The sequence below is a fragment of the Primulina tabacum genome, chromosome 17, assembly GCF_025594145.1.
Source record: "Primulina tabacum isolate GXHZ01 chromosome 17, ASM2559414v2, whole genome shotgun sequence".
NCBI lineage: Eukaryota > Viridiplantae > Streptophyta > Magnoliopsida > Lamiales > Gesneriaceae > Primulina > Primulina tabacum.
Genome location: NC_134566.1, coordinates 9,236,404 through 9,249,556, shown reverse-complemented (window position 1 = coordinate 9,249,556; position 13,153 = coordinate 9,236,404). Strand labels below are relative to the sequence as shown.

The 13,153-nt window shown below is 32.2% G+C and overlaps 1 protein-coding gene across 1 annotated transcript; it reads right to left on the bottom strand.

The window, feature by feature from the left end:
• Nucleotides 1–9,723: 9,723 nt before the first annotated feature.
• On the bottom strand, nt 9,724–11,953 carry LOC142531225 (peptide methionine sulfoxide reductase A1-like). The gene is made up of 2 exons (XM_075637315.1): nt 11,395–11,953; nt 9,724–10,233 (listed from the first exon to the last, which is right to left on the bottom strand). The coding sequence occupies exons 1-2, from the start codon at nt 11,911–11,913 to the stop codon at nt 9,982–9,984; spliced, it is 771 nt and encodes a 256-aa protein (XP_075493430.1). The 5' UTR covers nt 11,914–11,953; the 3' UTR covers nt 9,724–9,981.
• Between the last annotated feature and the right edge of the window lie 1,200 nt (nt 11,954–13,153).

Sequence of the window (13,153 nt, the reverse complement as noted above, 5' to 3'; positions counted from 1 at the left end):
AATACATTTTAAACATTTAGATATATTTAAGAATATTGTTATTCAAAATGGACTTGTTATCTCAAAATCTAAAATGATTTTATTTCAAACTAATATTAGATTTCTTGGTCATATGATTGAGAAAGGAAAGATAATTCCTATACAGAGAAGTATAGAATTTGGTTCAAAATTTCCTGATATTATAACTGATAAAACTCAGTTGCAAAGATTTTTAGGAAGTTTAAATTATATTTCTCCTTATATTAAAGATCTTACTAAAGATTCTGCTATCTTATATGATAGATTAAAGAAAAATCCTTTACCTTGGTCTGAAAGACATACAATAGCTGTTACAAATATTAAGGAAAAGGTTAAAAACCTTCCTTGTCTTATGCTTGCTAATCCCCAATGGGATAAAATTGTGGAAACAGATGCTTCAGATATAGGTTTTGGAGGAATCTTAAAACAAAAAGATCCCCAAAATAAACAAGAATATCTTATTAGATTTTATTCTGGTAAATGGAATAATGCCCAGAAAAATTACTCCACAGTAGCAAAAGAAATCTTAGCTATTGTCAGATGTATTTTAAAATTTCAAGATGATTTATATAATCAAAAGTTTATTATAAAAACTGATTGCAAATCTGCAAAATTTATGTTTAATAAAGATTTTAAACATGATGTTTCTAAACAAATGTTTGCAAGATGGCAAGCTCATTTAGCTCCTTTTGATTTTGAAATCATTTATAAGAAAGGTGAAGATAATCACTTGCCAGATTTCTTAACTCGAGAATATTTATCCTATTGTTTTTATCTACAGATATGTATTCCCGAGGAAGAGGAGAGTCCTCTTATAGAGGGCGAGGAGGTAGGGGAAAACCCCCTAATATCATTGCACAGCCTGGAAAACAGAGGCTTATAGCCCAAAACTTATCCAGTTCATCAGCCAGTAATACTGAGCAAAATAATGAGTTATACAATGAATTTCAAGAATTCTTGAAACAAAAGAGAAGTAATACAGATTCTCAATCTTCAGCATCATATGCTAATATCATAAAAGATGATGATAATGATTCAGCTCTATATACAGAGACAAAACATCGAGAATTGATTCTTCTTATAGAAGAAAAAGATACTCAATGGGAAAAAACTCCATGGACTATTATGGAAAGATATCTAACCAATACATCATATGTATATGGTTCATACAAGCAAAGAGGATTTTATGAAAATCTTCTGATATCTACAAAAAGTGTTGACATAACTCACTTTTTCAGTAATACTCAGCAGAAAGGAAGTTATAACTTCTCAAAGTTTATAATTAAGAAGATTATATCTATTGAAGAATGGGGTATATCTCCATTAGTTGAAAAAGAATTTTATTCTGAAAATCATAAAATGAGTTTTAAATTCAATTTTTGGGATTATATTGAAAGTTTTAATAAAACTTTGTTTTATGAAAATGAGAAAAGAAAACATACTTGGTTTTTAAATATTTGTGAAAATGTTTTTCACTACCCAGTTCCAAATTGGTTTTTACTATGGTGGAAGATATTTGGTCCATCCGCAAAGATTTTGCCAGAGGTTTTTATAAAACCCATGAATACTTGGTTAAATGTTTCTCCAAGTATTAAAAAATCATTTTCTGAACATTGGATCGATGGTAAGACTCTATGTCTATTTTTCATGGAATTTGGTATCCCATGGATCTGGAAATGGCAGCCAGAATTCGGTTACACTGATGAAGGTATCCCTTGCATATGGAGGGTCAGTTCCACAAAATTCCGGGACAAATTATTGAGAGATGATCCAGAAACTGGAAAACCATATGGTTATGAAACTCTTCATCAAATAGACGAAAAAATTTCTTTATATCAACAAGAAATTAATAATCAACAAGAAAAGGAGAAAGCCACTAAGGAAAAGTTTGGTGTAACAACGCCAAGTATTATATTCCTCATCTTGATCCCAAGCCCCAGATAGATAAAAAGGTATCTTTATACCATCTAAAATCAGTAAGTGTTTTACATTTTAGATTACTTAATAAAGTACGAATCTTTTCACTATCATCAGTGAATTTTCCAGTAAAATGTTCAATCATAGTCATTATTAATGAATAAACAACATTTTCTGATTGAATATTATTCTCTATCTTAATAGAATTAATAATATCTTCCTTTTGAAATTGATTTAAATAGTTATCCCACCAACCTTTAAGTTGGCCAGTAAAACCTGATATAATCATCTTAGCAATATTTTTATCAGTATTGCCTGAAGTTTTACACACAGTACTATACATAAGCATTCTGTGAGCAGTATTATAAATTTGTTTATCACTAAAACCATCAATATTCCATTCATAAATACTTTTCCCATTATAACTATTAGCAAATATATATTCTTGTTCTTCAATAAGAACGTCCATTGGAGTAGGTCTATTATAATAATATTTGGTTTGGTTAGGTCTATCTGCCCATTTAATTTTATTAATTTCTTCTTCAGAATGATTATTATCATTATCAAACTCTTCATTAAGAGTATTCAAATTCAGATTTTTAAATTTTTCTTCTAATAATTTTTCTATATCAGAAACAGAAGATTTAAATTTAAAATCCTTGATATCTGGAGGGGATTGAATAGAACAAGTAACAATAGAAACAATATTAGTTTCTTCTTCTTTAGTTTGAATATGAACATCTGATTTAATTTGATTAATAGCCAGAATTATTTTATCAATACGGTCCTTAAGAGAAACTATCTCTTCTCCTATTATCGTAAGATATAAATTTGTATAATTCTGTTTTTCAATTATCTGATTTATATGTTTAACAGTTATCTGTAACATATCATTTTCAAATAATTTTGAAAAAGCAGTAAAATTTAAAATTTTATTATTCTTTTCTATAATAAAAGATTGTTGAGGAAGATAGACAGATTTTTGAGTCTGTCCTTTAGAAAGTTTATAATTTCTTTCAAGAATAAAAATATAATTTATAATAAATGTTTTAAAAAACCAAGGAACAAAATGAATCAATTTATTCTGGTTTTCACAATATTTATAAAATTCCGCAACAATATAATTAAACTCATCTTCAGAAAAACTTTTAAAGTACCAATTTCTGAAAGATTCCCATTTGGGTAAATAAAATTTTGCATTGATAATTGCCCTAGCAAGAGATCCTTTAGTAAAATCAATTTTAGTTTTACTATCCATTAAATACTAAAATTCATTTCTGAAACAATATCAGTTTCTCTAACGTTTTGAAAGTTACTTTTATGCACAATATTATTCTGATTAATAATTAATTCATCTACTGTATCTTGTACAGGAGACTCAATATTTTCTCTTATCTGAGAAGTAGAAGCTCTAGAAGTTTGAGGAATATCCACCAAATAATCTAAAGACGAAATAAAAGAATGACTAGATCTTGATCTAGTATAGATAGAAGATGGCAATAATCTTCTTTGTTCATTATTAAACTGTATTTGAACAGATCCTTCATTATTCTGAATAACTTGTTGTAAATCCCTATTTATTATAGGATTTCTAGGAACATCTTGTTCAATTATCCAGTTTTCTGGAAATTCAATTTCTTCCCATTTTATAGATCTACGGGTTGTAATATTATATCTATTAAAATTAGTTTCTATAAGAATAGTTTCATTTAATTTTTTATCTATTCTTTTACACATAGGATTCAGTGTAAATAATGGCTTATAATAAATACGATAACAGATACATATGACTTCTGTACCAGGAGTATAATTATAACCATGAGTTTTAACATTTAATGACAAAGATAAAGATAAATTCGAATAAACATCAAAATATACTGGACCATGAGCCAGACTAGATTGAATTATTCCCATAAGGGATTCTTTCCAATTCAAATTTCTACCATCTCTTAAAGCTGCTATGAAGCTTTCTGGTAGTCCTTCTAATGTTAAAGGTCTAAAAGCTATTTGAATTAAACCTACATGCATGAATCTGTAATTTTTCCTATAAGGCAAAATATCTTTATTATTTAACAATCTAATAACCATTTCATTATCATGAAGAGGTACTGATGATTCTGTAGTTTTAACTACTTGTTTAAAACCAATTTTTTCAAAGGTTCCTAACTTATAGATCATTTTAGATTCTATTTTAGGAATAGTCCATTTATTCGATAAATCTAAATTATTAGGTAAATCATATTCTTCATTCAAACTGTTTTGAACAGTTTCTTTAAAACCGAAAATATTCATTTGAATAAAAAATGCTAAATTATTATCCAGACTATTTCCATGGCTCTGATACCATCTGGGGCTTGGGATCAAGATGAGGAATATGATACTTGGCGTTGTTACACCAAACTTTTCCTTAGTAGCTTTCGCACACATGGAGGTTATTGGTTTCTAGCCTATATACCATCTTCAACTCTTATTGAGCTAAGAAAAGGAAGAATTTAAATCCCAGAATAAAATGAATATAAGATTCATATTTGGAACTTTTACAAAACATAAAAGGATTTATAAAAGATATACCAAAGAAATTAAACAACATAGGATTTTACCGAGGTCCACCTCAGAATCATAAATTCATAAAAAATCACCCATGAACGCCTTAAACGCCATTTCTCGGCTAAGCAGGCAAAAGGGCTACAACATGAATTTATTTTTCCTGGTTAAACTCGAACCTTGTGTTTACCATTTCCTGGTTCATCTCTTTACCTTATGTTCTAACCAAAGACTCTTATATTACATTATATTCCAAAAATTTAAATAGATCTTTTATTATCTCAATCTGATCTCAAGAACAAATAAATATAGATCATGTCATAGTAAGGTAATAATTTAGCACAAATACTTTAGCCTGTCATTCAGGCTAAACTTATGAAATAAAAATTTAAAAACAGTAAATAAAAACAGAAAACAAAAACAGTAAGAACTTACAAAGTTGTTACCAGAACTTTTTCTTTTATTGATAAACTTCAGAAGGATTTTTACAAGAGAGAGAATAGAGGGGAGCAAACTCAACCGTGTCCTTCTAAAGACACAGAATGATCCTATTTATAGATAGAATAACCGGACATCAAACCCCGGATTCCATCTTAAAATAAAAACAGTAAATGCTTTATTAAAGCAAATAGTAACATGGTTACAAAATTCAAAAAGTAAAAGTGATATGCCACCCACTTTTTGTCACGATATGTCATGATAAGACGTGATATTCCACCAACTGCAGATTCTTCGCCTGATGATCTTAATCATCTTTAATATTATCTTTTAAAGAATTTTTCAATTTCTCAAAAATATATTATAATATAATATATTTAACATTTTAACACCGGTACGTCCTTTTGGACCAGTCAAACGATCAAATTTCTCAAAACTCAAAACATGAAACTTCTATATCTTTGAGTTTTCTACGATATATCCAAATCTCAAATCATTTGGATATCATATGACTAATATAGGTCACAATTACCATTTTATCCATAAAATTAATTCATTAATTTTCAACTTATTTATGAAAATGCCATCAAAATAAATTAAATATTTTTCAACTTATTTACAAAAATGCCATCAATACTATTTTATTTTCGAGGTCTCACAGAAACTCATTTGTAAGCACTGCATATTCTAAATTTTGTTTCTAGTCGATTCAGCCGCCTAAAACATGTATAAAGGTCGCTTGAGCTCGAGACTAGCATCTGTGATATTATGTACCGCATTTTTTGGTAAGGGCATGGAGATGTCCAAACATGCAGATGGGTAGTCATATGATGATTATACCGAACAACCCTCTCTCGGACTTTCCAAGTGGTTATCATTCATCGAGAGGATAAGTCTGTGGTTATGATTGTACATCATTAGTCCTTACGACCTGGGACAACACTGAGGCTGTATATGCTAGGGCTGTGCTTTGACTCATTTACCGGCTCCATGAGAGTCATCAGGTGGCGAGATTGGGTACAATTGCGACACATGTAGGAGCCAGTACATTGTAATCGGGGATTCACCGCTCACCTACGGGTGTGGATATCCTATGTGATCTGATGGAATAATAGTGCGTGGAATCTCTGGCCAGAGTATGAGATGTACGTGGAGAAGGAGTTCTCCAATAGTACATACGATACCACTATTTATATGTGTCACATAGTTATCGAATTAATATGCAACCCTCGATGAACCAATGGTTGCAGATTCGATCGGGATATATGAGATGAAGGGACCGTACTGTATGTTAATCATAATCGACTGGTTCTTGCAGACACTATAAGTGATACATAGGGAATAATGGGGCGATGCTACTAGATGCACTTACCATGGTTCGATGAGTTTAATCAGAAATATGATTTCTGACATTTTCATGATCATTTGTTGATGCATAAAATGAGGGAAATTAGAGTAAGTCCGAATAAAAGATTATGTCCTGATCACAATGAGTTGTGAACACACGGCTAGCTGTATCCCTGAACCATTGAGGGTTACACAAGTACTGGATCATTTGTTCCCGTTAAGAGAATAAATTCAAGGAGTTGAATTTATATTATGATATAGTAAATTCAAGGAGTTGAATTTATGATAATTAAATTTTGAGAAAATAAATTCAAGGATTTGAATTTATGAGATTGTAAATTCAAGAAGAAATTTGAGAATTTAATTTATTAAACTCAAAAGTTGAGTTTATTAAATATTAAATTTTTGGAGGTGATAAATTCAAGAAGTTGAATTTATAATTTAAATATTAAATTCAAATATTGAATTTATAATGAATTTAATTTATTAAACTCAAACGTTGAGTTTATATTAAATTAAATTAAATATAGTGGAAAGTGTGTTTAATGAGCTTGTAGGAGTACACGTCCAACATACTAAATAATTAAAGCTCTTAATGGACTTTGATTAATTAATTAAAGTAGTTGGACTAACCCAATTAATTAATCAAACCCATTAAAGTTAATTATGTGTATTAGATCAAAACTTAATTATAAAAAGTAGTGATCAAGCCATAATCCTAGCCTCCACTTGACACCAAATTTTCGAAAACTCTCCCCTCTCCTATCAAATAATTTCGGCCACCCTCTCTTGAAAGAGAGTTTGAGCCGCCTATCAAATTTCGATCTCCTACGTAAAATCTTCTTTCAAATATTCTAGTGCTATTTGGAAGAGGAACAAATCTTCTAGTCGTGGACCTGATCAGGAGGATTGAAGAAAGGAGATTTGAAGAAAGTTCGTAGGGAATTCATCAAGAGCTATTTTCGCTAACCCCGGAATAGTTGGAGCCGTGTGAATCTTTCACCAAAGGTATAAAAGTTTAAACTCCCTATGAATGTTTAATTATAAAATCATACGAGTGATCAAACAAATATTTTGATTGTCAAAATAAAATAAAAATTTTAAAAAACTTCCGCTACATTTGGACATGAGAAAATCGAAATCCAACAAAAGATCTGCAATTCAATGCAACATGGGTTGACAAAAGTTCTTAATATAACAAAATATATAATATACCTATTTCCCCTTCATTGTCCAACAACTGTTCCAAATTGATAAATTTGAAGTATTTCCTAAAGTCGGCAACACTATCATCATTGAGTGGTAATACATTTATGTCAGATAGCTCCAAAGCCGTTGTCTTGATTACATATACTCCATATTATCCGCTACATTATGGAAAAAAATACTAATGAGTACGATGATAAACGATCAAAGTGAATAAATTTATTTTATTATTAAAGTGTAACAGATGACAAATAACCTTAATTGTTTCCGAGGGAAATCGGTCTACGTTTCACTTTTGGACATATGGTTTCCCTCCGATTGATGAACATCATCTTTATCTGTTAACATATAAATAAAATATATTAATAATTACACAAAATCATTTGGAACATATAATCTAATATATTTAAATGGCAAAAACTTGTGTGAGACTATCTCACGAATCATATTTTGTGAGACTGATCTTGGATCATCCATGAAAAAATATTACTTTTTATGCTAAGAGTATATATTACTTTTTATTGTGAATATTGGTAGGGTTGACCCGTCTCACAGATAAAGATGCATAATATTCTATTTAAATTTATCAATCTGCTGTGTGGATGTATGATATATGTGCTTGAATAGTCCCTCCGATTGATGAACATTGTTGTTCTATCAACATATAAACCAAAAAATATTAATAAGTACGCCATATCATTTGGAATATATAATCTGACGTATTATAAAATTACCAATATGATGTGGGGATATATGTTGTATGCGTTCGAATTTTTCCTCTAATTTTTTAGCATTACTTTTTGTTGGATCGGTGATTTAACAAACTGTATCAAACTGAAATGATAACGAGCTGAACTTATAAAGAGCTAACTAAACATGAGCTAAACTAAAAGTTTTGTAACACAAATACGTTTAAAGCTTAATTGATATCTACGTCTACCGACTGACAGCTGAAAATCAACTGGACTACCAGATGGTTGAGCTCTGAAGAATCAGTTAAACATTGTTTCCTTGAGCCAAAACACGGTGTACTTCTTAGTAGCAATAAATTAGGCAAAAAACATCTCTGGACCATCGAAAGGTCTCGAAAAACCATCCCATTGTGCCTATAAACCAAAACGTGGTCGCGGGCTAAACAAAGGCAAATCACTGATATTTCAAATTGGACTATGACAAATAACCGAGATTTTCAAATAACCAATAAAAATTAATCAAAAATATTCTTGCAAAAATATGTAAATAAACTTACAAAAACTCTTTCAGATAACATAACAATCTTCAATTTTGATATATCAATTTGATGGTGGACCAGCGGTGAATATAAGTGGTGATGGACGACAATGGTCGTGATGGCGAAGAAGATGGTTGCTGGAAGAAGATGGTTGCTGGAGGTAGAATCACTAGAGCGTGGAAAAACATGGTTTTTGGGGCTTGATTTGTGAAAAAGAGTTGATGAGAAAATAGAGAGACATTTGAGTGAAATTTTCTAGTTTTAAACTTTAATGATTGGGTTTCAGAGTAGAAGTTTTAAATAATTTATTTAATAGATGAAAATATTTTTTTGAAAGTGGCACGAGATCAGAGTTATCTTATCCTAGTCTCCAAGACGTCGACTGCATGCCCGAACCTTTGAAGAGGAGAAATCGAAACTGCAGAATCTCTGACTGTAAGAGGTAAATCTTATTCTATGATAAATCGAAAAGTTTTAGAACAATTAAACTGTCCACAAAGAAGAATCAGACCCAATCCAATATAAGAAACAACATCATTTTATGACTTTTCACTGAATTAAAGGAGTTAATTCGTTGCAGATTTGATTTATGCCTACCATATGTCGATTCTGGTGTAGGGAGCCTTGCGTAATCTTATTTTCGACTGACGAGTCTTGTTGCTAGTACTGATAGATGTGGCCTCATGTTAAGTGATTCATATTGTTCGTCTATGTCATTGCATCTGTCTAGCAAAAGGTCATCATCAAATTTTCTATATGAATTATTAGATTTTAACATGGGAAGGAAGAAGCCATATTAGGGTGGTGTTGATACAAAGGCTAAGCCAAGTGGTAAAGAGAAGTTGTCTGTGTCTGCAATGCATGCGAGTATGGACTCAGAAACCTGAAAAACCAAAGAAAGGACCAAGCTTGACATCTACTAAGCCCCAATCAAAGGCAGGTCCAAAGGTGTCATCTTACACCAATGACATTGATTTTCCTTCCTCGGAGGAGGAAGATGATGAGGAGCAGCTGGAGCTCAATAAGACAAGCAAACAGCCAAGTAGACAAAATAGAAGTTCTACAAATATATACATTCTAAATGAACATCACATCACATCACATGCCCGGAGAGATTCACGATATACATATACACTGGATGATGATGCAACAAGAATCTAAACCATTGCTAACAAAATTTACTACTCAGAACCCACTTCAAGAGCTAAACACACAAACCATATTCTTCAATTATAACGAACCGGACTCGTATTATGTCGTATAGTAGGGAATAGTGATCCTTAGCCGTAGCATCGAATCGGGTCGTTGCAACCTTTCTCGCTTGATTGCCTGAAACCAAATCGGCCACCTTTTGCAAGGTACTGCTGGTGATACTCCTCTGCTCGGTAAAATTTCTTGGCCGGAAGTATCTCGGTGACAATTTCTCTGTCGAGGAGTTTTTGTTGCCTATCTTTCGACTCGATGGCTGCTTTTTCTTGCTCGGGTGTATAGAAGTATATTCCAGATCTGTACTGAGTCCCTACGTCATTACCCTGCATTGACACAGAAACTGATTGATAATAAGCCATTGGAAACAAGAATGGTCCAAATTGAGACAAGGGCGTGTTTTACCATGCCTGCGTGGGACCAAAAGAAATCATGAAATGGTTACTAACTTTGAGAGGCTATCCCACCTAATTAATTAGTTTTTCGAGTTTAGACACCACCACACCACCCAATTTATTTTGATTAGCTTGCAGTAATTATTTTGACGGCCATAACAATGGATGAGGGATTATATTATTATAACAAGTAAAAGTAACACTTCAAATTTGAAGATATTTTTCCTCCACGAATGGCAACTGATCCTACAGCTAAGTGCTAACTCTGCTGCTATCCAAAGAAAGCTCATAAAATTTCTATATTTTCCCCATAATCGAAACTGATTTATCATTGCTCGGTGAAACAAAACGAGGGGCTATATTAATATCACCAAAGAGAGCATGATACACAGAAAGGAAGTAAAGTCAGATCACTTAACTGTAATGAAAATTACCCATACAGAGTCAAAAGCAAAATCAAGAAGATATCATAACAAAACCGATACAAATTAAGACTTGACCACTGCGGTGTATGGAATTTACAGCACAATAACAAAATCATAATTCTCTTGTCTATGAAGTGATTGAGACTTATTATCACATAAGACTACCACACCAATCCCAATTCGTGCCAATATTCCGATGGCACTTAATCACATTTTCCGGTTATTTTACTTTACAAAGTCAAAAGAAGCATTTTCCAAATTCGGAAATTACACTAAAATTTTTAATAAACTAGCATGGCTAATGAATGCATGACACGAAATAAGCTAAAGAAAACATCTTTTGTAAATCAACAACAGTCTTCCAGTTAGTTCCTTTCTTCCGCTTGATCCAGAATATATTTCATATCAATTCCACACATAACAGCCCGAATTTCACTAATCACACCCAAGAAATCACCAGTTATAAAAAATCTAAAAAAAAATTAAAAATACACAAGAAATCTGAACTTATTTTCAGCTTTGGTAGCCCGTGGGTTAGCACCGGAAGTGCCAAAATCCAACAAGAAAGCCATCAAACAGAAATCAGAACCGATTCCAATCACAAAAACATGAAATCCTTAAGAACCTCAAAACCAATAAATCAAACAAAAGAACCCGGAGTACCCACTTGGCGATTGAGCGTTGTGGGGTCATGCCTGGCCCAGAAAACATCAAGCAAAGCCTCAAAGCTGCACTCTTTCGGATCATACTGAAGCCGAACCACTTCCGAATGATTCGTAGTACCCGTGCACACATCCTCGTAAGTGGGATTGTGCAAATACCCTTGCGTGTACCCAACCTCCGTCTTGGTCACACCCGGCACCCTCTGGAAAGCCAATTCGGTTCCCCAGAAGCAACCGGCCCCGAATTGGGCAAACTCCTGACCCGGAGCCGGTGTGTCGTCATCCGGGCCCTGCGCAATGGAAGACGAGGAGTCGACGGCGGAATCGGAAGCGGAACGCAGACCGAATCCAAACTTGTTGAGCCAGCTCATCCTGGGCGCGGCGAAGAGATTGGAGGGCCGGGGGATTGGGGTACAGGGGAAATTAAAGGGTTTGAGCTGGGGCAGCTTGGGAAGGCAAAAAGGAGGCTTGAAGATGGAGGAGAGCAGGGGAAGAGAGGAAATGGAGGAGGTTTTAAGGAGCATTTTTGCAGGGATATTACGTGTCGGAGGAAGTTGGTTGAGTTCTAAAGTAATATATATTCTTTGGATTTTCAGAATATTATATTTCCATGTAATAAATACTTAATATCATATATATATGTGTATTTATATATTATATATATATTTGGTAAATTTTTTGTCTTAAAAGGCCAATTGATCATTCTCGAAAAATCACGAGTGTTTCAAACTTTGTCTCCAGATTCATTTCCTATGTCGAACTAATATAGGTTTCCACCGCCAATTTGTTTGGACAGATTAATACTAGTGACACGACACACACGTTGTGTTTTGTAAAATTAAAAAAATTTGTCATAGTTACCTAATCAATATGATCATTTGTGGTCGGATGAACGCCTTCGAAAAATTTGATTTTTCACTAAAAAAAGAAAATATAACGAAAATATTTGCTGGACAATGCCAGTGTTCATGGAGGAGATAAGATATAAGGACAAGCAATGTGGAGATTGAAACGAAGAAGTTATCAAATAGTCAAATATGTTACCATAGTACAACTTTGGAATATGAAATTTAATAGTTAGTGTTGAGTCATCTCCGTTTATTTACGTTAGTTACTTTGCACATGCGATATGTATGTATACAGTCTTTTTTATCATTATCGATGAACTAAAGCGAAATTTGACAAATTACAGAAGGACTAAATTGATATTTGAATTGTTGAAATAAAAAAAAATGTGTGTTGAAGTTAAAAAAAAAAAACAAAAATATAATATTAGTATCATATAAGGGTAAAGTTAGAAAAAAATTTTAGTGTCCTTCTTAAATGGTTATTATCATGTCTTTAACTTTAATAAAATAGATAGATTAAGATAGCTCGCCACAAGCAAAGTAGATAACGTGTATTTAAGGGATAGCTGAGTTGATAGTGCACGTCAAAATCAGAGTTAAACTCTAAAATTATTTAATTTTTAAAATTAATATGCACTAATATATAATTAATCCAAAATTAATATTTAATTTTTTTAAAAAAAAAATATTGGGCCAACCACATATGTGGCTCATCCACTGGGGTACAATTACCTCATCAATGTGATTTGTAGATATTGTATTGGCTTGTGGATTTATCCGAAGTATTTAAAAAAATAGTGGTTGCGAATTCTTCGATTAAAAAAATGAAAAAAAAAAATTGATAACAACGTGCTTTTAAAAGCAATAAACATGACATCCATACACATATCAAATTATAAAAGCAATTTTTTTTTAA

Bases quoted from the DNA above. Each gene is read 5' to 3' on its own strand.
- LOC142531225 (XM_075637315.1), bottom strand. From the start codon at position 11,913: ATGCTCCTTAAAACCTCCTCCATTTCCTCTCTTCCCCTGCTCTCCTCC. The intron at 10,234-11,394 runs GTGGGTACTCCG...GTGTCAATGCAG, and splicing joins CCACAACGCTCAATCGCCAA to GGTAATGACGTAGGGACTCA.